General features: G+C 33.3%; 1 protein-coding gene across 4 annotated transcripts in view; it reads right to left on the bottom strand.

The window, feature by feature from the left end:
• Window positions 1–27,891, bottom strand: part of FSTL5 (follistatin like 5) — a 348,242-nt gene that overhangs the window by 17,593 nt on the left and 302,758 nt on the right. For 3 of the 4 annotated variants that reach the window (XM_035323584.1, XM_035323583.1, XM_035323586.1), the window contains 5 exons: window positions 24,917–24,943; window positions 21,210–21,328; window positions 13,272–13,421; window positions 8,710–8,817; window positions 7,048–7,172 (listed from right to left, as the gene is read on the bottom strand). In XM_035323584.1, coding sequence (XP_035179475.1) covers window positions 7,048–7,172; window positions 8,710–8,817; window positions 13,272–13,421; window positions 21,210–21,328; window positions 24,917–24,943 — 529 coding nt within the window. The remainder of the gene's footprint in view (window positions 1–7,047; window positions 7,173–8,709; window positions 8,818–13,271; window positions 13,422–21,209; window positions 21,329–24,916; window positions 24,944–27,891) is intronic. The other variant, XM_035323585.1, reaches the window with a different exon arrangement.

A 27,891-nucleotide genomic window follows, 5' to 3' on the forward strand; every position in this document is an offset into this window, starting at 1 on the left:
TATAAGAACTAATTCTCAGCAAAAAATAGTCTTTGTACATTAGCAGCAAACATGGTTTTCTTTCTTGTACATTTTAGGAAAGGAGAGCAAACAATTTAACAACAACAACAAAAAATCACTTCATTTTTGATAAAAATGAAAGCCAAGTAAAGGGTTAGCTATACTGACACAGTATACAAAATACATTCCTAAAGATAGCCCTGTATGTCAGTACAAGGAAGAATAGAACTGAGATTTGGCCAGAAAATATGGTAACAGCAAGGTGGGCAGATGTCTTATGGAATGCACAGCCAGATTTGTATATGCCAGAAAAAATAGTCAGTACTAGTAGAAAATGAATAATGAGGTAGAGATAAGGACTGCAAAGGTGATAAATTATCTACATCAAAACAGTCCCCAAAGGTCTTCATTTTAAAAAAGAAGCTCCCATACTGTGATATCTGGGGATATATGAACGTTGAAAAGAACAAACACTAAATTGTACCACAACTACTTTTTCTCCTTATTTACAAATGACTCAAATTAAGAAAATGTTAGTCTGAACCAAAACAAATATTTATTTTATCTAAAAATATGATAGATTTTTGCACACACAAAAAAAAAGCACAAGAGAGAACATTTCTATTGCAAATGCAAGATCTTCATAAAAAAAAAAAAAATCAGGCACACCATGGAAAGTTGCTGTGTTTAATTTGTAGATATTAATGGTTTGTATTATTAGGTCTTGTGTGTTTGTTTAAGATGAAAGTTTGAATAGTTTATCCACAAGAAAAAATTGTCTGCAGACAGTTGGGAACTCATTGAATGTACACAGACAAAACAGTCTACATATGCAGATCTGGAAGTATTTTTAAACTCTTTGATTCGTATAATTACACAAGCATCTCAACTTTACTAAATATTAGAAGAGAGGCTTCTAACATAACCTCTAATAGAAAAGATTAAATGTCATTATTCTAAATGCTCAAAAATCGAAATGTACAAACAAAAATTTGCAAATAAATTTTCACTATTTCGAAGTCACAAATCAAAAATATATAACGGTATGGGTTGTTATGTAGAAAATTCACTCCCTCTGAGGCATACCCAGCAAAACATTTTAAATCATTGTGCTCTGGAATTTTATCAGCAAACATATAAAAAATTGGTTAATTACGTAATTTTAAGATTGCCTCTTAAAGCTAATAATTATAATTTGATTTCTTTGGAATACCAATGAGTAATTAAGTATTTACTAAATTAACTTCTAATCACTAGATACTAGAAACTCTGTTAATCCCATACTTGCAGGGTTTAGTTTCATTTTACAATTGATTAAATTTTAATGTGTTTCACCGTGTAATGTCTTTTCACATACTGGCATGTGCTGCGTTTTAAAAGCAGATACGTACCAGGAGATAGGTACTACAGTTATTTATTTGTAACAATAGTTTGTTTGGCTACTTCAGAGGGAAAGGTTATATTATCCTAGAAGTATTTTTTTCCTGCAGTGATGTCTGCACATGGAAGAGGAAAAAAATAAACTATAGCGTGGAAAACATTTACAGTTTAGCAAAACTCCTCTTAGCTTTAGTAGAAACCAGTAGACTTAAGCCCGGTTGTGGCTTTCCTGAACTAAATGGGAAATGTAAGTAGAACAAGAAGAATGTTCCTGCTACTGCCAATGGTAGTAGCTGAACAAATTTCAGAGCATTTATGAATCTCTTAATCCGTTAGTTCTTCATATTCCCTTTAGAATGAAGATGCTGTTAAAATCACTATTCACAGCAGAATTGTTTTTGCTGTCTCCCCTCCTTCCCCACAAGTTCGTATGAGTTTATGTGAGAATAAGAATTCACTTACAGACCAAAAGGGACCTCCTTTGCCAGGGGGAAATACACAGAGAGGGGAAAGAATGACTACAGCTTTTCCTTTTAGTGCTACTCTCATGAAAACACAGTCTACAGAGGTGTGAGATGGCACAGTGTGAGCCCCTAACCCAGACAGACCTCCATTGTGTACTGTGCTGCTATGGAGCACTGAAAGATTCCACAATCATCAGAAATTGCAGTTACTTGCTACATCTTCACTGATTGCCCTGGTGCTATGGAGCTTCATTCTCCAAATCCTCAAGCTTTCAAGTTATTTCCCCTGGAGAAGTATATATATTTATAGCTTAAAGACTAAGAACTGTGTGCAAACTTGGTACTCCCCTAATAGGGCTTGTAAATTTGTAAAATATTGAATCGTCTCTTATCTTTGAGATAAATCACATTGGCTACATTAAATATTCAACCTCCCAAATTAATTCCACCTCTTTGGTCTATAGTTGTCTCAGCATTTATCTTTTTTTTTTTTTTTTTTTAATAACATGCAAATGATTTGAAAAGGAAGTCCTTTCTGATTATGTGGGATTTCTGAAATAAAATATTTTTTGTGCGCTTATTTTCATACAAATACTGAAAACACTCTGACAGTCCAACTACTTCACACCACTGTATGGGCTTAAACTCCGGAATGAAGTGTGGAATTCTGAATCCAAACTTCTGAAGGTAGTGAATCACCACCCTAACGTGAGTTTCATTTATGAAGGTTTTAAAGGATGCATTGGCAGCACATTCCCATTACCTCTTAAAAACAAACAAACAAAAAAAACAACAACTTGGTTTTGGAATGTGTTGTGCAAATGAGTATGCATAATTTCAGAAAGACTGCTTCCCCTATTATCCTACACAACAGAGAAATAAGAGAGATAAAGATTCAGACTGAGAACATTTTAACTTTATTCAGATCCTGAACCATCTCACCAATGAGTTGATCGTTCATTCTTCCACTTGTTAAGTCAGGTAACTATATAACATTTTAAATACTTGCTAATAGATTAAACCATCTAAAAAGTTAGAGTGACTCCATTACAGTGAGTTCATTTAATATTGCTTTTGAAACATTTTTCAGCAGTGTAATGATAGACCTTAATTTATTCTAATTACCTTTTGTTCGCTTCGATTTATGAACAGTGGAGCTGAAATAATCAGCTCTTTTGCTCCTTAGGCTACTAAGAATATATTTTCATGAGTATTGTACAAGTCATCTTTTTGCAGCCATCCCACATACTAATTGCAAATATCTATTTTTATGATAAGAAATGGGTGTTAGCAGACAATTAAGGACATGATCATTGGTTGCAATGAACTGCTTTGGCACAAAGAGTATTTCAGTGATTAAAATTTTATTCTCATTAAATGTATAATGCCAACTATAGAAAATATATATCCTCAATTTTTAAAAGGTCCATCTACAAAGGGAATAAGCTTTGTATATATTTTCTCCAGAAATAATTGTGGGGGGGAGGGGGGCAAGACTTGGGATCTGTTTAGTTTAACAGATTTCACCCTGTCCACCTATAAATGGTTAGCAGTTGCAAAAGGATTACATCATTCAAAATTTTAGTTTTACAGGTAACAAATGCACCCAGCTGCAAAAAGCTTTCCTTTTTTTTTTTTTTTTTTTTTTTTTTTTTTCTGGAAAGGTCTGGTGTTGTTTGGAACTGACTTCCAGCAAAGAGCAAATAGGTCCCTTGAGCAGTTTTCTGTATCAGCTAATTCAGCCAGTGGGTTTATTTCCCTTCTTTCTGTCTTTTCACTATTCACACTCATAAATGCTCCCCTGCCTAGAATAAGCACCAAATAGCAATAAGTTAAAGCTTTATATTCATTGCATCACATTCTACAGAAACATGCTGCTGTTGAGGTTTTTTATTGTTGACTGGTGACAATTTAGATTTAACAGGCAAATTTTCTTCTTTATCACTACTACTTTGATGGATTTTTCTGATGCAATTAATTCAAAAAAATTCCTGACACACTTTTCATGTGGTTCATTTTCATTTAAGCAACAACAAAAAACCAACTAAGTACTTGAAGGCCAGACTTTTTATGAAAGGCAAATTCTTTAATGACTGAGTGACTTCACAAAAATAGCTCTTGAAAAAATACATAAAATAAAAATACAAAATTTCTCTATGTAGTCTTTATTTTTAATAGAATCAGAAGCTCAGAATTAGGTAGTATTTTAGAAGACTAACATAAGATTCTTTACATTTCAAAAAAGTTCATGAGAAGGTAAGAAACAATTGCAGGTGAATTGATTTTGTTGGTTAAGAATAACATAACCCAAAATATATGGTTTAAGTATTGGACAGAATATTACAGGCCTCACATCAGACTACAGCAAATGTTTTCTTTTTTTTTTTTTTGGCATGTGATTAAAAAAAAAGTGAAAAAAGCACAAGTCACAAAACAATAATTATACTAGTTCTGAAGTTATGTCCACCTTCATTGTATACCTTTAGTCACTTGTTCATTTTTTTTTCTCACTGTTTAATTAGTTTTAATATTATTTTTCTAATTCTGTAGGTTTTCTCTTTATTCTTAGTTTCTCTTTTATCTTCTCTTTCATCCTAACTCACTTTTAGAACAGGTAAAAATGACTCTTCAGCTGGAGGTAGTTGTGACTCACCATACACAGCAACTACTTGACCTATTTAGACAGACTTCCAATTTCAAATAGATTGAGTTTGACAAAATAAGTTCTTGTCTGTCTTTGGACTGGGACTATTTTTCCTGGTTCCCCTCCTTGTATGGTATCTTTCATATCTTTTCCTATTTACATGAAAATTCATGTATCTAAGTATCAGTGCTGTTCTATTGATCCTTTTATAGCAAAAATCTGCATGAATAATATTACTATATGATAGAATACGTATCTTGTAAATAAATGAGCTTGCCTATACCGTATAGAATTATTTTACGTTCCATTAAACAAAGCAAGCATTTTTACTAATTCAATACAATTTTTGGTGATGCATTGTGTAATATTTTCAAAATGGTTAAGTCATGCCAATATTTATTGAAATGTTAACTGATAAACTTTCTCCCCGCCACAGCAGTCAGGTTTTGGACTTTTAAAGACTTGCACACATTAATGTAACTTTAATTCATTTTATATCACATACAAGTGTGGAACAGGATCCCTTAGCTTAAAAAATTGTCCAAGGAGACAACTAAATCAGTCATTGTAGATCACTAACTGCCCTCTTCTGTCAATGCAGTCTTTGGCAATGGATTAAGGAGCTATGCAGGTGGAATCACCAGCTGTAAATTCCCTTAAAGATAAAGCTGAACAAAATTGCTAGGGCAATAATTTAGCAATAAACATCAAAATCAATTAGTCAGAAGGGTAGTAGCTCTAATGCTGGTAGTTTATGAAGTAGTAGTTTCTGTTCTCTCAAAGCCTGCCTGCTCCAAATGTAGCAGAATTATTTAATGGTTTTCTATGGCTGAGGTTAGGAACACAATGTGCATTTATCTACTTATTTAAAGCAATGTGGCAGTAATGGTACTTAGAATCAATTCCTATTCATACATATTAATTTACACATTCCTTTTAAAGTACATATGGCTGATTGCTAATTTGCTTGTTAAGAGTTTTGTAGAAAACTAAAAATGTTCTTTTTCTTTTTTTGATAGAGACTAGATTCTTCACAGGCACATTTTTTAGATTAAATTCTAGAACCAATTGTAAAATCACCCTAACTTTGATGTTTTCATTTTCAAAAAAAGACTACATCTTTTTTGAGACTAAAATCTTTTTGGATGGAGATGCATATATGATTTGAGATTTTAGCTAAACATGAATGATGCCTTCTCATAACTGAAGAAAAGTTAGAATCATCCTAATTAGAGCATTTCCATAGATACTTGAACTTAGAAGGGCACAATAAGCAAGTAAGTTAATTATTTGCTGAGGTCATTTGCTCTGAAATACATCTGTGTCACTTTGCTAATAACCTAACAGTCCTAAGCATACAAAGTGCTAATAACTATTAATGTAAGATTCAGATGTACAGATCCTCGAAGGCAGAATTTTTCTACCCTATGGGTAGAAATGTTACAGAAAGCATTAAAGGAAAATGAAATTTCACGTTCCTACTAATGTGTTTTGAGGAAGAAAAATAGAAGTAGATTTTCATTTAAGAGGCATTGGTGAAATTCTGAAAAGATTTCTGCTTTACTGTATTAAACTTTGCCCTCTTTTCCTCACACTCTCTTTCCTTGTCCCTCTAAAATCCAACTTGTTACTTCCTTCCAGTTTTCCATACTTGGTATATTTCTATCATGCCAGAAGTTGTCTATTCCTTTTCCCACATTCTATTCTTTGGACACACAAACAATCCTACATTCATTGAGAGAAATAACTAAGGTCCCAAGAACTTAGTGTTTTACAGTATGGATTTACAGTATGGATTATAGTGCAAACCATTTTTAACATGTAAGAATTTCATTTACTCAACACCATGAAATCAGAAAAACTTTATGCATGCATCTAAATAGAGTTTACACAGCTTGCTTGTTTTGCACAGCTTTACACTCTAAATAGAGTTCACACAGTCATAGTTTGTTTTAAAAACCGATAGCCTGATTAAAAAAAACAAAACAAAAAAAAAAAACATAGAATTAGCAAAATTAGCAAGAGACTCTAGTTCAGAAAGACTTAAGTTATGTTGTATCATAATTCCTTTCAAAACTCTGGAAGTGTCTTTTCTCGTCTGTTTACCAAGATAAAAAAACTTTAAAGCAACATATATATAATACAACATGGCAAATACTATATATAACAACTGTTCTGGTGTAGAAGAAATTAGGGAGTATCATTTCCAAATTAAGATTTATGCTCCTAATTTAGGAAATTATCTGAATGTTACAGTTACCAATTCCTCAAAAACACCCCAGGTGATATTGCATCTCAATGTTAGTACCTAGAGTAATGGAATTTTTGAATGTTTGATGAGAAAAGGAAAAAACAACACATTCTAATAAATGTTTGTTCTGATAAATTCAACAGCCTTTATTCAACAAAACTCACATAAGTTTGTATATGAAAAAGGGTCTTTCTAATCGATACTGAAGAGGCATGGTCTCACATTTTCAAGGTTATTTTTAATTTGTTTTCTTTGGAGATAACATTATAGTTCATTTGAAAGTTAATTATAACTGAGTTAAAACTTACCTTATATGGGTAATGATGAGGTTTGTAGCAGGAATGAAAAAGTCATCTACTCTGTCAAACTGCTTTCCTACTGGCTGAGTATGGATTGTGTGATGAGAAACACTCCCACTGGCTTGTGTTATCACCTACATAAAGTAACATTATTACAAACTATGGAAATACTCCTTCAAAATTTAATCTATTTCTAAGTACATTCATACAATATTGCCTCTGTATTCCATCTGCTGTGTTAATCTTCAGCTAGAAATGATAACACAAATGACAGTGAGTAAAGCTGATCAGCATTTCAGATTTCAGAGAATTGTTACATACCTAACATACCTGATCTTCATATTTCCTTTTTTTGCCCCATTTTTTTTTCCGAGTCTATATTTATTCATATACATTATTAAAGTCTTCAGAAGTTAGTGCAAACTAATATTTTTGTTTACTTTTTTTTGATACCTGACCCTAGATTGGGATTATGTTTCTTAAGCACTTCAGCCCAAGTGAAAATATAAGATATTATTAATTGATTCACAAGAAGCTATGCCTATACATGCTCCCAAGCCTTGTCAATCATGAGGCAATTCAATATAGCACATATATATTTCAGAAGAGCAAGTTGGTTTCAGTTTACGTATTCCTTAAATTGTTGAACCAATTTTCCTTGAATTTTCCTCAAATCCTGAGCAGTCTCTGCAGTAAATCTTTATGGACAAGTAAAAGACAATTTTATATTAATAGCCACTATGATAATTATTTACATGGCCTTAAGACTGGATTAAAAAAGGAAAAGAATTGATTATGGATAATGTAAAGGAAAAAGGAGAGTGAAGATGATCACTGGCTTTAAAATATGATTCATGTGACTCAATTATCAGTCATTTTCTTAGGAGGAGTGACAGCAAAACTGCCACAAATTATCTTGCATATTCACAGTTACTAAGAGTCCAGAGGTGGTAAAAAGGTGTTTTTAAATGTTACTCATTTTTTTTCTATTTAAGCCCTACATTTGAATTTCTCTTACTCCTTATGTATTTTTAAAAAAATAGGGACTCCACTGACTTCTAGAAAAAGGAAAATAAATTGAAATAATTTTGAAATTATGACACAAAGACTATCTCCATATTCTCATAGGATTACTTTAAATTAGGAGAAGAAAGTAGTGAAAAAGCAGCAATGCAATTACAGTTCCTTGAAATATTTCTTTAGTGGCTGTCTCTAGACTTGCCGCTGCTCAGAGGCCATGTGAAAAATAAAATTTTTTATTATACATCTGAAGAAAAAAAAAGATGGAACTGTCTTACCTTATTTTACTTACTCTTATATTTTACACTTATTTTAGTGAAATACGAATATGCCTAAAATCCAATGCATCCTCTAATTACGGGCAAAAACATCATAAGCAGCAAGTTTGCTCTCAAAAGACTGGAATAGTGGCAAAACATGCTGCTGTGTTTACTTGTATTCCATAGCCTTCTATCAAATTGACACTGTCAGTACTGAGTAAAGGTATTGAAAATATATACATATGTATTTTAAAGCAAAGTCAGTTATCAATCTTACTACCTCTGCTGGGTCATCATAATGAGGAAGGAAAATATACAAATGTCTCAATTATATAAAGATTCAGCCTATCTAGATTTCATAGCATATAATCAGTCTGATAAATATACCCACCTGCAAAGTTGGTGAATTCTTTTCCATATTTCCCCAGCTCAGAACCCAGACTTGATCATGTGATTTATCATAGTGTAGTTTCACTGGGACGGGATCTGTACTCACTGCCTGCAGCATAATAAAAGAATAAATTCTTACTTTGTCACATTTTAAAAAGAAAAATAATAAATACGATTAAATTAAAATGATGACTGACATTTCCTGATGTTTTAAGGTCACATTTAAAAAACATGTTGTCAGCTTTTGAAACAGTCCTCTGATTAATTCGAAGTTCCTGAATCACTGATTTTTATCCATTATGTATTCTAATAATTGACATCAAAACTGCATCATATTGAGGCTGTTAAGAAGCTGAAAATAAACATTTTAAATCAAGTAAAAATATACTTACCGTCCTTCCCTACCATCCCTCTCTTCATACATATCAGTTAAAAGCTACACAAATTATTGGAAAATGGCTAAAAAGGGAAAGTATTCTCAAAGCACGTAGTGAATCAACAGGAGATGTTCCTGCACAGTCCTGCATAAAACCAACACAATGTTACTGCAGCCAACTCTGCTGAAGCGTATACTGTCAAAGTTGGTAAGCCTGTTAACATATAAATGTTTCCCAAATACGATTCCTACTTTTTGTAGACGTGATCAGAACCAAGGTGTTTTCCCTACAACCTTGAGTTCTGTCTCCAGAGACTAAAAACCTTTTAGGCAGTTGAGATCTACACTTCCTTTTCTTGGGAGAAAGACTGAATAATTCAGAGGTATCAAAAGGGAGGACAGACTATTTGATTAAGAGACATTCTGCATGAGGTAACAGTTGTGGGGATTACTTTTCTATATTCATCATTAAAGCAGAAAAAATAAGTGGAAATTGTTTTTAAGTCTCACTATTATGGAACAATAAAGCACAGCTTGTTTATCAGTTTGTCAGGGAGTGTACCAGCTGGCTAATTAAGTGAACCTAATTTAAAGTAATGATGTAGATCCTCAAGATAATGCACTAATGGCTGGCTGAAATTGCTGATGATACCTAACTGTACTCCTGAGGTGCTGGAAGTCACAACTCCATGTAAAATAAATAAATAAATAAATACATTTTTTTCTTTTAGAAAATGGAAACTGAAGACAGGTTGCTGCTCACCAGATGATTTAAAAACAGAAAGGTGCCCCTTGGAAAAGGTCATTCAAGTTTGATAACATTTTCTACTGCAAATAGAAGACAATTAATCTAAAATAATACTTTGGTGGCTGCTGTATAGTTATTTTGTTTAGGTGTATCAAAATTCAAGTTGGATTCCTCAAATGAACGGTCTGTCTCGTGCATGTTTTGCTCAACGAGCACCAGTTGTGTTCAGGATCTGGGCCATGGCACTGCCTGGAGGAGAAGGAATTACCTGTGGAGTCATGCAAGGATAATGCAACTCCCAAGAAAAGAACAGACAGCAAAAAGAAGCTCAGAGTCTTGGAGACATGCTATCACAGCTGTTTCTAGCTATTCCAGGCTCAAATGCCACCAACACAGTGTGCTAAGTGACAATGAGTTCTATCAGTTCTATCTAAGTGACAATGATTATATCAGCAAGCCTTGAAGTCATCCTACTTTAATGTTATGCTGCTAAGCAGTTCCAAACAATTACAGGTAACAGCACTTGTTTTCAAGAACTTACAAATGAAAGTAAATATTTTTCTTAACTTTATTATCTATGATTTAGATGTACCTGGCTAAATCAGAAAACCTATGTATACCTCCTTAAAGATACAACATCCATGTCCCTAATTTGAAAACATACTGAAATTTAAAATATCTATTCTAGGATCTTGTTAAAGTAGTTATCTTGATAAAGATATTTTCAGAGAAACAAATCATCCTAAAATCTAAATGTATACATCCTAAATGTATACATTTACACATTTTCTTCATTAACTTTTATTGCATAAATTAATAAATATAACGTACATAATAGTACTTCAAACAAAATACCATAATAAGCAAAAACACATCAATATGTTTCCTAAAAAAAAAGGCTGTTAAAAGGTGACCTGGCTATTATTACAGTAATGGAAAAAGCAATGCTATTCTATTTTTCAAGACTTTTTTGTAGCTGTTGTTGTTTTTCCCTTGATTAGCATGAAGGCTTGTGTAGTAATTGGTTTAATTTAACGTGCCTTCTGAGGAGCACAGAAATAATCCACAAAGCCTAGACCATTACAGAAACTTGAATATTTAATCAAACTCCGTACAAGAACTGGAGAATTCCTCTGTATCTTTGTTGAGGAGGGGTATACTTTTAGTTGGTGGCTAATTTATTGAATTTCATTCTTTAGTTAACATATATTGTTAAGTATCTCTAGGCATACCGTTAATGACAGAATAAAACAATAATAACAAATCTCATTTAAAGCAAATTAGAAATGTCTACTGATAAAACAATTTCATAAAACCTAAATTCAAAACAACTTCAATTTTTTTTTTTTTTAAAACATATTTCAGGAAGCTCTAAAGGCATAATATTGTCTCTCTTGTCATTGAAGTCTAAATGTTAATAAATGCAATTAAACTGGGATATCATTCATCAGTTTGACAAATTAAGATGACAAATTAATGCCAGTCAGAGACCAGGAAAATAACTGCTAGAAATTCCAGTTCTTCAAAGAAGAGGATTGCAGTCAGAATTTTTTTTTTCAGTCTCTTTCCTGAAGAAGTACATCAAATTGGCTGTAAAAAGTCTTATTCTTAGAAAACCAATTCATTAAACACTCAATTCACTTCTACTTTCATATGCAAAGTAGAAGTGAATTGCATATTTAGTTTACTTTAACTAAAGTAAAGTAACTACTTTACTTTAGTTAAGTAAACTTAACTAAATAATGATAATAATAATAAAATAAAAATAAGAAAAAGAACAAAAATATTAATAACTTTTTTTTTTAAAAAAAATAAAGCATTTTATCCATCCCCTTCCTCATTTAGAGTGGATAAGGTTTTGAATGAAGCTATGTCTACTGAGTCAATGGATAGACAGGGTAGTAAATATAGATGTTTAAAGAATATAAAATGGTAAGAATTAAAATGTTTTGTCAAGATAATTTAATTTAAAACTCACAGTTTTACTATGTATTCTTTTAAAATTTTATACTAATATATATCATATATATGTATACTAATACACATAATGTCTATATTAAAGATTTTCATTGATTTATTGGCCAGAAAATGCAAAAAAAGCCTGAAGAAAATCTCTATTTAAGTATTTATTTAAAATAAATTAGAGTTCTAATACAAGTCCATGTTATATTTAACTAAAAAACATGTTTCTGATAGATGTGTTGATACTATAAGTAACTGTAGATGTTATGTATAGTTTGCAATCATTTGCATGATTAACATTTGAATCAGAACATCCAACGTGGTGTCAAAATCTCTGTATACGAAAACCTGAAAACCTACCTAAACCAGAAAACCTACCAGAATATGGTAGGAACACTAGGGAGAAACCAAATAGCAAAAATAATTAGATTTTGCCTTTTTGATATGCCCTGTAAACATAAATATTTTAAGACTTTAAATAATCTCTTCATACTCAGAAAGTATTTTAAAATATGCTGGATTTATAGCTATGATTTACTAAATGCATTCTCATATGCCTTTGACAATTCAACCGAATAAAACCTGTCCTTGTGTAAATCCCCCATTTAACCTTACAGTACATTGACACCACTTACAATGCATTAATACCAGTGGAAATGGGAGAAAAAAAAAAAAAAAAAAGGAGAGAGATAGTAAGAGAAAAGCCATGAGTAGATTGGTTATAGTATTTGATTTCTATAGTGGCAACCAACAATTTTTACTCCATCCCAATGAGACCACTGACCATGTGAATTATACTGTGACTCTCAGGATCCTGAGGCAATTGTACTGCTCCAAACTCTAGTATGTATCTTAGCATTGCCTTTAGTACAAGGTCTTCTACAAACTATATGAGTAAATTAATCTCTGTACCATAGCATAATTTTCTCTCTTTTAGCCAATGAATTATTTTGATTAAGCAGAATATCTCCAATAATGTCTCAGAGGCTGAGAAACAGACAAGTACTACCTCCATGGCAGACAGGAAGAGAGAAGTTCCAGACCACAGCCTCCAATCTTGGTCTTGTGTCTTCCACAATTCCAGCAATTTCTCTACCTGAAAGTTTACTGAACAGCCCTCCATCTTCTGTAGCCAACCTAACCCCCTGACCTTTCCTGTCAAAATGGTTAAATTCCATTATGATAAAATACTCTTCTATACCTTCATTTTCAAGCGAAAAGTACTTCAATTCAGAATTTTTCCAAAGAACTACATTTCCTCAACTACTTAATATTTGTAAGAGGTATTTTTTCATATTGATTCTGCCCCTGCCAACTGACTATTTACGGGAACAGTAACTAAAACTGTTGTTAAATGTAAATGAGCTTTTTTTCCAGATACTGTTTACTCTCAAACTAATGGCATCTTTTTTTTTCCAAAACATAATGAAAAAAACTTAGACATCAAATTAGACATCAACTCAAAAATTAGAAATACCTGTACAACTTTCTGAGACTGTACATCAACAATAAGTACTCTGTTGAGTGTGGGCTGAGTCACGTAAATGAACTTGTCTTTTACATTAACAGCAGTTGCCCATACACACCGCTGAACAGGATCTCCATCAGCTTTGGGACAAACTTCATCCTATATTTCAAAAGAAACAGAGAAAGTGTGAGAATCAGAACAGCTAACAATGCAATAGGTAAAGAAGAATTAGACAAATAACATTTTTTCTTCCCCCTTTTGAACTGTAAAATACAAATCTCAGAAAATTTAGAGAAGGAAAAAGGACAAGTTGACATTAGGACATATACTGAGGCTAACTAATCTGCATGTTGTAAGCACCATGCTACTCACAAGCACTCTACGTATTGTCCTCCAAGAAAGGGTGTGTGTTTTCTACACACATTCTGAGAAAGAAACCCATTTGAAACAATAATACCTGCAGAAATAAAGTGAAAAACCTTTCTAAAAATAACAAACAAATAAAATGCACACAAATTAGATATACAATATCTCATTACTGTACAGTAGCTTGCAACTCCCCTTTCTGCATCATCACAGTATCTTGCAAAGAAATGCAGTTATAGACAGGGCTTACATCTGAGGACACAGCAATAAGGCAGGTTCAAGATGCACAAATATAAAATTGGAAAGATGACTGTGTAGCTGGAAGGTAAGAGAAGAGGAAGAGCTGTGGTGCAAGTTGTCACATGTTATAGGGACAAAGCACCAGTAATGAGAGGGATCTGCTTTTCTGGTCATGTGGATACATTGCTTCAAAAGTTTCCTCTTGCTGTAAGACATTGCAGATGCCTATCACACGAGTGTCAAACCCCATATAAATCAATAGCTTCAAAGTACCATTCCTTACCCCTCTGTCCTTCCATCCCAGCAAAAGGATGAAATTAAAAACAAAATTCCTGTTGATTTCAGTGAAATCATACTTCACATTCCATAATTCCTAACTCTCACAGTTTATACTCACTATTCATATTTTACAAATATATATATATGTATCATCATATATATATGTATGTATTTATATCTCTGTTTCTATTTATTCTTAGTGAAGTTTTGTTTTTATCAAAATTAAAAAATATTTGGACAAACATTACCATATTTAGAAATTCTCTTAATGAAATAGCATGATTTATTCCTATAACGAACATCAACTGTATGTAAAAAACAGCTGAAAAATATTTTGCATGGAGAGGTATAACGTGTCAAATTTTGTTGTTGTTGTTGTTTTCCTGACCTATTTCTCTTTTCCCTCATTTTTCTTCTTCTCATTGCAAGCGACAATTCAAACAAATTAAAAGTATTATTTATTTTTAGCATTTATCTGTACTTCCTCCTAATTTAAAATGCTCTGTCTCACGCATCATAACTGGTCACTGTGAAAATAATTATGACATGTCAGTAGATGATGACTTCAGTGTAGAATGAACAGAAAGAGTTGATGAGATCTTAAAAAAAAGAGTTCTGTTTTTAAGCCTTAGACTCCTTTTAAACGAAGGGGAAAAGTAACGTGACAGAACATCATAGTATCACAGAACATCCTGAGTTGGAAGGGACCCACAAGGATCATAGAATGGTTTGGGTTGGAAGGGACCTTCTTGAGTTGGAAGATTACAACTTCTGGCTAACACACAGAACCACCGAAAAATCAGACCATGTGTCTGAGAGCATTTTCCAAACACTTGAATTTCAACAGGCTTGCTGCTGTGACCACTTCCCTGGGGATCCTGTCCCAGTACTGACCACCCCCTTGGTGCAGAACCTTTTCCTAACACCTGTACCTCCCCTGTCCCAGCTCTATGCCATTCCCTCAGGTCCTGTTGCTGTCCCCAGAGAGCAGAGCTCAGTGCCTGCCCCTCCGCTCCTCTCGTGAGGGAGCTGCAGGCTGCCATGAGGCCTCCCCTCAGCCTGCTCTGCTCTGGGCTGAACAAACCAAGGACCTCAGCCACTCTTCAGACATTCTCCCCTCTAGAATCTCACTGTCTTCTCAGCCCTCCTTTGGAAGCTCTCAAATAGTTTTATGTCCTTCTTATACAGTGGAGCCCAAGAGCCCATAGAGTACTTGCGGTGAAGCTGCAGAGAGGGACAATCACTTCTCTCAGCCGGCTAGCAATGATGTGCTTGATGTGTCCCTGGGCATAGCTGGCCCTTTTGGCTGCCAGGGCACACTGCTGACTCATATTCAATGTGCCATCAACCAAACCCCCCAGATCCCTTTCTGTGGGGCTGCTCTCCATCCTCTCATTCCCAAGTCTGCACACGTATATTCACATTGTCCCTTTCCAGGTGCAGAATCCATCAGAACCTGATATAACCCCATTTACTATAAACCTTTGAGCTTGACCCATCTGCCATTTGTTCACCAACTGTATTATATATTTGTCTAGCTGTATGGTGGACATTTTATCCAGAAAGATACTATGAGAAACATTATTAAAAGCTTTGCTGAAATCCAAAACAATCAACTGGCTTCCTTTGGTCAACTGGGTGGCTAGCCTTGTTATGAAAGTTGTTTAAACGGGACATTTCCCTTATGAAAAGGGACTTTTCCCTATGTTGGCTGTGACCAATGACTGCATATCCAGTACTAAGCAATGTTTTCAAGAAGTAGATGAAGTAGATGATGCATTTCAATACTAACTTTTCTGTTTCGTCAACATTATTTACCTGCTGTGCCTCTGTACATTTGAGAAAATACACTCAATCTTTACATGTCAAAATAAGAAATAAATCAATTTTGAGCTCTAACTGAAGGAGTTTCTTTACAGAAGATCAATAGCCCCTGCTTGTTCATATGTGGTTCTTAAAACCCAACAAAGAGAAGGTCTTTCAGAAATCACACTGATACGGAAAAGTTACTAAAGTCAGGTTCCATGGGATGGCACATAATCAGGACATTCAGCAGAACTTAGACATATAAAGAGTAATATTTATCTGACACTGCTAAAAAAGCCATGCACTCTCTCGAGAGGTTTTAAATCTGTTTTTAAAGAATGATAAGCATGGTGACAAAGTAAACTTTTTTCTTAGACATGGCTAAAGGCTTTTCATTGCATAAAGTGAAGTGTCAACATAAACAAGTATGTTTCTAATATTATGTGCAATCATCAGATCTATTGTAATTTGCCTTCTGTGCAACTGTCACTTCAATTGGAAGGTTGTTTCACTGATCTCAAATTGTGCTTTATATTTATTCTAAATATGCCTTGTCTTAGTTTCATGCTTTATCTAAACAGATAACTAACTTTTAAATTGTTCTACACACTCCTGTTGCATCCTCAACGAACAATTACTTCAAATAATGCATCCTTAAATGTTTGTATCTTTAAATGTTTATCCTGCATCCTTTTAGTCATCTCTCTTAGAAACTCACCTTAGTTTTCTTCATTTTTTGGTGCTGTGATTCTACAAGGGCACATTCAACGTACCAGGTAAAAATAGCACCAACTCCCGCTGAAGGAATTTAGGTTTCTCTCACATGGCATCATATAGATTAGTGTAAATGATTAATCATACCTCCCACTGTGGAGGTATACCAGAACAGAGCTATTTTCCTGAACCTGAGTTTAAAACACAGATTGAAATGTATTTCCAAATATTCTCTCAATGTAAAAGATATATACCTAAACTACACATATATATGTATATAGATGTATGCATACACATATATTATTTAAATTAGAAACTACAGGACATGATTCTTAATATATGGATAATTCATAAAACTCAATCCTTCTTTTCCACTTCAAATACAGCAAGAAGAAAACACCATACTTTCTTAGATCAAAAGTAAAAAATAGAGAGAAAGTAAAAGATAAATTCATACAAATTCAATTTACTCATTTTAGAATATTGCTTTTGTTCTAAATTCCTGTAACACAATGCCAACTCTCACTTTGCTCCAAAACTTAAAAAAAAGTGTTTCTCTAAAGCAACAGTAAAAAATGTGTACCCAAATTCTCATATCCAAAATAGACTTTTTCCCAGCAATAATGGGTTTATGCAGTTGTTTCCCTTCTTATTCAAGCCCACGTTTATCTAGAAGCTCCAGAAATAACTTCAATCAAATCTTACTTTTCAAAAGTTAACAGTTATCTGATTAGACAGTTCAGATTTCTTTTACATTGGAAGCAATAATTCTAAGTCTCTACATTAATTTCCCCAGAGGTTGGGTAATTGGTTAAAATAATTTCTCCTTAAAATATAAGAATAAAACCACCATTTTCTTCTTCTAATTAAAATATGAGCAATATGCTTTTTCCTAATTTGTTCTCTGAAAAAGCTAACATCTGATAAAACATTAACTTATTTCATTGCTTTTTTTTCCCAGACTTTTAATCAAAAAGTGCCTCATGTCAGCAAATGGAGGAAAATAAATCCTTACAGAAAGTTCTTCAAACTAGAGTGGGGCAAAATTCTCAGGAGAAAACACGTTTACAGATTTGTGTGTGCAAACTCCTTGTTTATAAATCTAGACTTAATGCAAGAGTCCTCAGTGCTTTAACAAGAATTTGAGTCCATCTCTTTAAGCAGTATAATGAAAACTCCACCTATGCTTTAATTAGCTAATAGTAAGATGATATCAACCATTTACAGGAACGTATGTGTCCAGGTTTGAATCCATATATCACCTATTCCATCTTACAACAGGAAGTTGTATATGACAAACACACTTGTTATTCAATAGTGAAAATCACTGGGGACCTTTTTCATTTCCTCTTCCTCAACAATTTTGCATTTGCTACACTTTCTATGTCACAAGAGTGTAAACATGCAAACAAAAAAAATTATGTGGACTAACTACCGTGTCTCAAGTTCACATCCTGTGGAAACTTTGCTAAGTCTCAGTTTATTCAAACACGCATTTATCTATTTTATTCTGAAATATGGCCATGATGTGTTAGTTCTTTTAATAAAGAGGGAATGAGAATTATGTTGAACCCAGAATGATTTTTATATCAATCTCAAAGACATTTTAAAACTGCTTCCCCCCCCCCCCCCCCCCCAGTTATTTTAATTGGAGGGTAAAATAAAAACACTGTTGCATAAGAATTAGAATTCAAGGTCTTTGGATAATATTATTTTGCATAATATAAATAGAGGTTGCATATTAGCAAGGAATATGCATGCCCCAAACACTTCAGAATGAGAAGACATTTAACTGCTGAGAAGCTCTACTTGGAGAATGGGTAAGGATCTATTTGACAACAGTTTAAACAGAATTGTCAATATTAGCCCAATAAAAGTCAACTTTCATTTGGTACTTACTTAGAATATTCCAGTAATTTAAATGATTCTGGGAAGGAGTGGAGGAAGCTCTTTATAACTTCCCGTGAACCAAGATGATCCAGGTAAAGCACTAAATCTTTTCCTTCACTTTAAACACAATAAAAGTCTAATTGATTCCCATGGTAGGCACACACTAAAGTGCTTCACTGTATTGACACTCAGTTGCATAAGAGGCAATTAAATATTTAGATAAGAGTTCTCAAGTATATCGTTACTGAGAAATTGTATTTACCTTTAGCAAAATTAGCATAGCTAAATAAGCACGTGTAAATACTGCACCACTCATTCACAACACAATGCAATGCCACGTACAAACACCAGAGTTCATTCTTTTACAAAGCTCACCTAAAGGTAATTCTATTTTGCTGACAAGTAAACAGGAAAGCCAGAGAGGAACATTGCGGTATCACATGTACATCACTTCTAGTACCTAAACTGCACTGTAGAATTTAGAAATGTTTCTACACTTTAACAAATATTTGACAATGAAACAGGTCTACTGGGGTTTTACTAATTATTTGAACAGCTAATTGAGAAAAGTGTAAAGAAATTGAAGAGTTTTAAGCAAGCATGAAATGATTTCCTATAGGTATATATTAAGAGCTAAATGACACAGATTGTCTTAGCAATAGCCACCATAGATTTGAAAGGCTATATAAAGCAACCTAAAAATATGCAATACAGCAACATCTCTGATTAGCAGTTATATGACAGTTGAAGAGAATTAATAGCAAACAATTTACAACACAAGCTCTTGCCATTAAACAATCACATACTAAGCTAGGTAAAAATTTGACCCTGGGATAAAACCAAGTCATTTTGTTATCATTATTTAGAGAAAACAATTTTTCCAAAGATGAAGATAAGACATTCTGCAGAGAAGGCAACATTTATCTAAAGCTCCATGAGTTTTTTTTTTTTTTTTCCCCAGTTATATACTATTATATATATTACTGTTAGTAATAGTATTAGCAGTATATGCAAGAAATTATTTTAAATTCACATTTCATCCTTTTTTTTTTCATCTTACAAGAATAAAGATTTATTAACTTCTATTATAAGTGAAGGAAGAAGTTTTTGGTGTTCAGAAGATTAAGTAGAAATACTGTTGAATTTTATGGCCAAAATGACATGCATGCAAGTACAAAGCTTAATTTCTGCTATATATTTTACCACAGCTACCCACAAACCAGAGATACCTGAAAACGCACAAGTCTACACCTACTTAAAAATGAAAGCTGTCAAGTAGTCTGCTTTCCTGGTTTCTTTTTTAGGGATGGATGAGGGGGTTAATTATTATGCTAATTTATGTTTGAAAGCAACAAAAAGGAATTAAGTCTGACTTATCCATCCTGATTATTACCACATTTCAATAAAAATACACTTAAAATCTAGCTTGCACTTTAGACCGATAAAATTTTAACAGACTTCTTAAATAATCAGCTTTTGAATTAAACAGCCATAAAAAAGCTCTTTGGCTTATTTTTGGCTGTGTCAACCTAATTTCACTTAAGCTGCACAAATCAAGGTATGATTAGCTGTTCAAAGCATAATTATTCACACTAAAATAAATCTTGCTATTGAGTACAGCAGCCTTTGACATCAATAATGTAAATTGAAGACGCAAATTCCAATGAGACAGTTCTGCTGTTACTTTGTGCTGTTCTGCTATGCTTTAGGTATTAGGGAAAAAACAAACTGTACAGCTCATGGGTTATTACACATGGGTTCTCATTTCAAGGTCACTCATTCAAATCCAAATAATGAGAAAAAGCTATTATTTTTGAAAGCTAATAGATCATATAGAACAAGTCAATGTAGTGAGTAGTACCAAGTGTTCCTGTGAGAACATGCATCATGTCAGCTAGCGATTTGATTAGCAGTAAACGAAAAACAACGAAAGAACAAATGGAAGTGGAGAATGCACTACTGTTTTTTGTAGCGATATACATAAAAGCTACTTCATAAATGCACAAGATTTGGCGAAAGCAGCTATAAATCCATTGACAACAACGTTATTGAAACTATTTATATGACCTGTAAGTTGGAGTCAAAGCATTGATCATCTCTACTAAGTTAGTAGAGCTCTAAGGTTGTTTTTCAGGATAAGGATTTGCCTCATGACAACTGACAGTTTAATACAGACAAACAAAATCCATGGTACAATGATATAAACAAACATCCAGTGGAGAAAAAGAAACCATTAAAATAATTAATTCAGATATTATATTTAATAAAGAGAGTGTTAATCCTTGAGTTACAGAGATGCACCTAACTGCATAAAAAAAAAAAAAAGTGGGTAATAAAAAGGAAAAAAAAAAGATACAGAACTGTTAAAGGAAAGGAATGGGAGAAAAGAGAGAGAGAAAGGAAAAAGAGAAAGACAAGAAGAGTAAGAAAAGCAGAGGAGATAAATTTAATCTAAAACTGAGACTGAACGTTTGAATTTGATCAAAGATAAGACAACAAATTTTGAGTATACCATTATAAGTTGTACATTAACTGAGAAGAAGGCATATCTGAATTTATCAAGCAGATAATGCTAAACTAGCATTTCTTAATTAAAACTATAATTGAGAAAATATTACAAGTAAATTAAAAACAAAACAAAAAACAACTTGCCTGAAAACCGAGGAGTTTTTCACTAGGCTTAATATGTCTCTGAAATTCACATTCCACTGGTTGTATTACTTTGATTCCATCTTCATAAAAAACATAAAACATGTTCCCAATTCCCAGACCTTAGGAAAAAAACACATTGAAATATGCAAAATTAAATAATCACAAGAAAGAAAATCCTCGTATTGAAGTAAAACCCTCATCATATTACTTGCATAAGATCAGTTTGTTAATGTGCATTATGCTAATACAACTAATCCTATGGGATCTTCTCTTGTAAAACTAAAACAAAACCCTTATTCAGAATTTCAGTTTTCTCCATTGGTAAGACATTGTCTTTATGAATATAGATCTAGAAATATAATCTATAGTTTGACAGCTGCAGTAATGAAAGTCTTCTCATGAAATAATTTACATTGAAATTAAATGAATACATATTCTTCATGTATTCATACTTTTCCTGAGGGATGGAAGAGTTAAAATAATTTCTTTATTGCATTGAAAGAGAAGTTCAAAGTCTTTGTTATAAATCCTTGCTATATTTGACAGTTCTTTTAGTCCAAAAAGGAAATATTTTCTCTTGAATTTTAGTGGAAAGCCAGAGCTGGATGGAAATCCAGTCCAAATTTGAACTGACACAAATATTCATAGAACTATTCAATCCTACTCCAATGTTTCTGAATGAAAGGCATGACGTAATGTTTTGTGGAGAAGGTAGGAACCAGATCAAGCTTATGACCATGAATAAGAACATCCTTCCAAGTTTACCATTCACTACTTACAACAACTGTTGATTTGCTATGATAAATGACTTGTTATCTTTGTAGAATTTTATGAAAAGGAAAATCACCTTAGTTATAAAATTATTATAATAAACTCTAACAACTAAACTGCGCTACAATGATAAAAAAAAATAGATGTCTCCTGCATACAGAACCTAAGCTTCCACTTGACATAACAATATTGATCACAGGAACAAAACCCAGGAAAAATAAACTTGAGCCTGAAACTCTGCTTATTCTAAATTCCAAAGGAAAACCTATGCTAACAGAAAAAGAAAACATCTTAATATCAAACAAGATAATGTGAACATTAGGGGGGCAAAAAGTGTGGGTTTGTGCACATATGTCCCTATGTACATAGGTATTTTTATGTATGTAAATACATACAAATTCACAGTTTACATTAGGAATGACACAGATAATAAGGTCATTTAAAAGGCTGTAAGATGCATAAGGCTGCAAAGCCATGCCCGGAAAAAGCAAGTTCTATTATCTTTGAGAAATATCCTAGAATCATTCCCGCTTCTGGTAAAGTTATCCTAAAAAGAAGGAAAGAGCAGTCTTCCATGCAGGGTTTTCCTAACTTTCTATCGCATATATCTATTAATAGGATATCAAGGGCACAGGGAATATTTTGCAATATGTTCACTCCAGCTGCCTTTGCAGGTAAAGCAAATAGTCTATGTAAGATAACATGCCAAGTTCTTTGTTTAGAAAGTGCCTGACATTGTGTCCTGTAAGAACAGCTGGAATTTGTAGACAAGTCTGAAGTTAAGCTGCCCCTTCTAGTGAACACCACAAAGAGCTGAGTAACTGACTTAGTGTTAACTGACTTAGTAACTGACTTAGTGAAAAATAAATATGTATATCTGATTGGGACAAAACAAGGTCTTCCCTTCTCCCTGGACCCACTGCCCTAAAGTGTATTATAGTTATTATCAAAATAAGTAATACCATAATGTGAGGAAGTAAATCAGCCAATAGTCTGAAGCGATAGTCATTTAATAAATTGACTCCTAAAATGTCCCCCTCAGTTGTCAATATTCCAAAGCAGACTCGCTAATTTACAGATAATATTTGTGCATAGCAGCAAAACCCAAAGTTTTATGGCTGTATTCCTGGTATCCTGATAGTAATGTTCACCAAAATGTTCAAAGTCAGTGAAGGAGACACAGTAAGAAATGTCCTTTCTACTCAGTCAGAGCAGCCAGTTCACATAAAGAACCTTACCTGTGGATCCAGTGACATAATGCCTATGCTTATGACCCCAAATCTCTTCCTTTGAGCATTCATCTACAAATACCTATACAAATATCTATTCACATAGGCAAGCCCCTTCTTTACAAATACAGAACTGTTCCTCTAAGGACATCTGATGTAGTTTTGCAGCCCTCTCTCCTCTCCCTGCCTCCCCCAGCATAAAACAGTACTTTCATAATACAGTTTCTCTGCCAGAAGCAACAACTTTAAATTTATTCTCTGCATTTAGACAAATGAGATTCTATGTTTAAAACTGGCTAATACCATTTTGGAAAAAAGAAATGATGGTGGGTTTGGGTTTGTTTACTAAATGTACAGTGATATATTTATGTTTTTGTATACATTATATTATTGTATTACATTCGAAGGTACCCTCAACATCTTTTCTTACACATTCTTTTCCAATTTTGTTCAAGATAAAACACAAGGGAACACTTTGCTGGACATCTTCCCAATAAGCAGAGAGCATTTGAAAACTTTGAGATAAGCATCTGTTTGTTTATCAGTTTAACTTTTAACAGTGAAATTGTATGAAACTCTGAACACATCATTTATACTCTGCAAGGCCAACAGAGCAGGAGAATCATAGCTGAACTCTACTGTAATCAGGCAAGTGATTGTTTACACCAGCTGAGAAGCTGATAAAATAGGAATATACATATATGTAAATGTATATATAAAATCAACATCCTAGTTCGTATTTGTAAACATTGATAAATGCCAAAGTCTAGCATGTAATTAGGCAAATGAAATACAAATTTTTGAATTATTAATTTAAAATATTCATTTAAGAAGTACCTAGAAACATCATTTGCAGCATGAAATCATAGCAAAACATTTCTATTCCTGAAATACATTAATTCCTAAATTAAAACTTCAACTTAAGATCCAGATACTTAGAGCAAAGAGATGGGAGCTCACGACAACACTCATACTTTGACATTTCTCCATGGTGACACTTTTTCTGCAGTATGATTTATGAAAAGATTATATTGTATGCATATGAAAATTAATACTTATTTTCCCTAGTATAAGATACTTTCCATGCTTTCTATGCTAATAACATCTGATACTGTCTGTATTTATATTTATTCTTCAGTCTATCACAAAACAAATCACAAATCTCCATTCCCCACACCAGCATTCACAAACCCCTCCTGAGTATGTAAAGAAGAAAACGTTTTGTCTCGCTAAGAAACAGGAAACTTGACTTTAACTGTTCAGGATTATAATTGTTTAAGATAAACAATTATAAACTGTTTAAGATTATAATTTTGACAAGTAAGAATGATTCAGACAAGATCAAGCCCAACAGCATATAAGCTGATTGGTGGGAAGTTTTATCATGTCAGACAACAAAGGCCTGCATTTTAAATTTGAGTTTCTTGTTCTATCCCTTTGAGTAATTGTCTAAAATTTTTGATCAGTTTATTTTCGCCTCCTTCCCTCAATGGAAAAACATCATAAAACTTCATAAAGGCACACACGTTTAAAGGATTATTTTCCACTACATTTTTTCTTTAAACCAAATCCCTCAAATATTGCAAAGGAGCAAGATAATTACTGTAACTGTAGACTATGAGCAAACAACAAAACAAACACAAGGAACAATAGATGAGCATTTCATTAAAATATAGAAAAATATGAAGGAAACATTTATATTAGTACCTTGCTCTCGCCACAATATATTTGCAACTGCAGCATGTAAAAGAGAAAATAGAAAAAATTAAATGGACAAAAAAAAAAAAAAAACAAAAACAAAAAAACAGCACAAAAGATACAACAATTCTGAAATAATTAAGATGATTTAAACTCTGATTCACTAAAATACATGTACAGGTAACTCAATGGAAATAGTGATTAACAATAAGATTAAATAAAGTTTTCTGTGTCATGTGATAAAGTTGAGATTTATCAATATAGCTATTGGGGTTAAATCCCACCACGACCAAGTTACCTCACCCACGCAAGTTATCACTATTACCCTTTAATCAATAGTATGTTTCATAAACATATATTATGTTTATAATTAGAGGTGATGTAATTTTCATCATTTCCTCTAAGTACAACAGAACTTTGAAGAGATTTATTTCAGAACATAGTTATGAGAGTAACATGAAACAGAAAAATGCATACAAGATATTCTTCTGTATTGCTGTAATACAGCTATGCCACTGAAGATGACATGATGTATGATACTTGACATCATCTTTGGAAGACCACAATGGGAACTACAGGATGGTATGGCAAGTTGTTGGTATGGTATGTTGAAGTTTTTTTTTTTTTTTTTTTTTCTATGAAAATTTAAGATGTATTTGACCACCTTGTATATAATATTTCCATTTTAGACCTTTGAGATCAATAAAAACTAACTATGCCAATTTACTGCTCTTACTCTTTCTGCCTGGAGAGAATAAAAAGGACTAAAGCATAACTGTGCAAATTTTAAATTTAAAATATTTAGAGTTCAGCATGTCATAAATTGTTTGAAATGCCACCACTGAAAAACAAGTGTTCTGTAATATAGTGATCTTAAGAAACAGAGAAAAATTTAAAGGAAAGAAATACAATGCAGAGAACGTGTTACATATTAGATAATGAAATTGTGATATTTGTTGAAACAGTGTTGCAAAAGCTAAAAACGTTAATGAACATTGAAAGAAAAACTTTGGAAGAAGTAATGAAAGAGACATTATTAAACACAATGTTGGGGGATCGAGCTTGAGAGTACAAGCAAGAAGAACCATTATTCCCGAAAAGACCCAAATACTATGATTTTCCCAAGCATCTTTCACTGCACACTGCTGCAGACAGGACTGCAGCCTAGATGGGCTTTTTGCCTTGTGCAGTGCAGCATTTCTCTTGTTCTTGTGCTCTGCCAGAAGAAATAGATCATCAAATATATAGAGAGGCCCTTGGAGAAAGCATCAGTCTACTTTCTGACAAGCTCATGAAGTCAGACTTTTGGGTAACAGCCATTAGACTTTTTTTTTTTTTTTTTTTTTTCCTTTTTCTCTCTTCTACTACTCTTTAAATTGTCTGCTGATTTTATTTCATTAATTCTCTCAACAGAGCTACCTCATTATATTACCTTAGACACAGTGTCACTCAATTATCCCTTAATATAATGAAGGTGGTGATTACTTTTTAACTTCAGTGCTTTGAAGTGTACAAATGAGAGATCCCTATATAAGTAAAAAGCAGCAAGTGATAGAGTGCTGGAATAAAAAAATTCACTTTCCCGCCATAGAACATAAGTACAGCTCATTCAGATATGCTCAGTCTGTGTTCTGTTTATTATCTTGAAAATGGCTTAGTCCCCTGACCTAATAGTGCTATGGGAATACTATTTTCAAATGTCATCCTTGACTTTTTAAAATATTTGAACCACTATGATCCAATAAATTGCCAAAATCCAAGATTAATGCAGTGTGCCATCTTGTCACTTACCCAGGCTGGTAGTACCCCTTTATATCAGGAGGCAGAATTTCGGTTGAATTGCTGCTAAAGTCAAAAAGGAATCAACATATTTTAAATTGATTTCTCAATCACCTGCTTTTATATTTGCTCTTCTCATTTCAGGCTGTTACTTTCAGAAGAGAATAGCTTTGAATGGAGTCTTGACTACACTGCTGACTATGCTTCCTCTAGATGTCCAACTGTGTTGGAACTTCATGGTGACTAAATTGCTAACAAACTAGTATGGCTCTCAATTTTAGACACTGTGCTAACAGCACAAAATATCAGTATCCTTCCCACCAACTACATATGGTACCTTTTTTGTGACAGCATGCATGCATATGCTTTTATTATATATAAAAGCTGACAGCTTCAAAGAGGGAATACTAAGGTGCTAACATTCATTCTCCTTTGCCCAACTGTTAAATCTGACAGTTTGACATATAGGAGGAAAGAAACAGAGAGGCAAGAGTTGAGGAAGCAATGAGAAAGCTCTACTTGCAAATTTTACCACTGCTGTATGAATCATTCTCTTGACTTATCCCAAGTGTTTATAGAATTAGGGAATTGTCACACAATAGCTGACATCTTCAGATTGTTGAAGAAAACATGCAGTTAGGTTTTGAGTATCTCCAAGGATGGAGACTCCACAATCTCTCTTGGCAACCTGTGCCAGTATTTCATCACCCTTAAAAAAATATTTTTTTCTTATGTTTAAATGGAATTCTCTATTTTTCAGTTTGTGCACAGTGCCTCTTGTCCTTCCAATAGATACCACAGAGAGGAGACTGGCTCCCCAGTAAAGAAGAGACTCCTCCCATCAGGAGTTTATACACATGGATAAGATCACCCATGGTCTTTCTCTTCTCCAGGAGAAACAATTTCAGTTCTCTCAATCTCTCCCCATGCTTCTCTTGCACTGGGGCACCCAGACATGAACCCAGAACTCTAGATGTGTCCTTATTCTCTGTATGCCAGCGTTTCTGTATTTCTCTATATTCAGATGACAGTTATGTTTTTGTCTATGCAATCTTACATAGTCTTTTTCTGAAAAAAAAAAAAGTAAAAAAAAAAAAAAAAGTAAAAAAAAAAAAGTAAATTAATTTCCCCAAGGAAACCTGGAAGGTTTTCTTTAAAATTAGTTCTCTCTTCACATTGTGAGGAAATAACCATGTAATTTATTG

The sequence above is a fragment of the Oxyura jamaicensis genome, chromosome 4 (assembly GCF_011077185.1).
Source record: "Oxyura jamaicensis isolate SHBP4307 breed ruddy duck chromosome 4, BPBGC_Ojam_1.0, whole genome shotgun sequence".
Classification (NCBI taxonomy): domain Eukaryota; kingdom Metazoa; phylum Chordata; class Aves; order Anseriformes; family Anatidae; genus Oxyura; species Oxyura jamaicensis.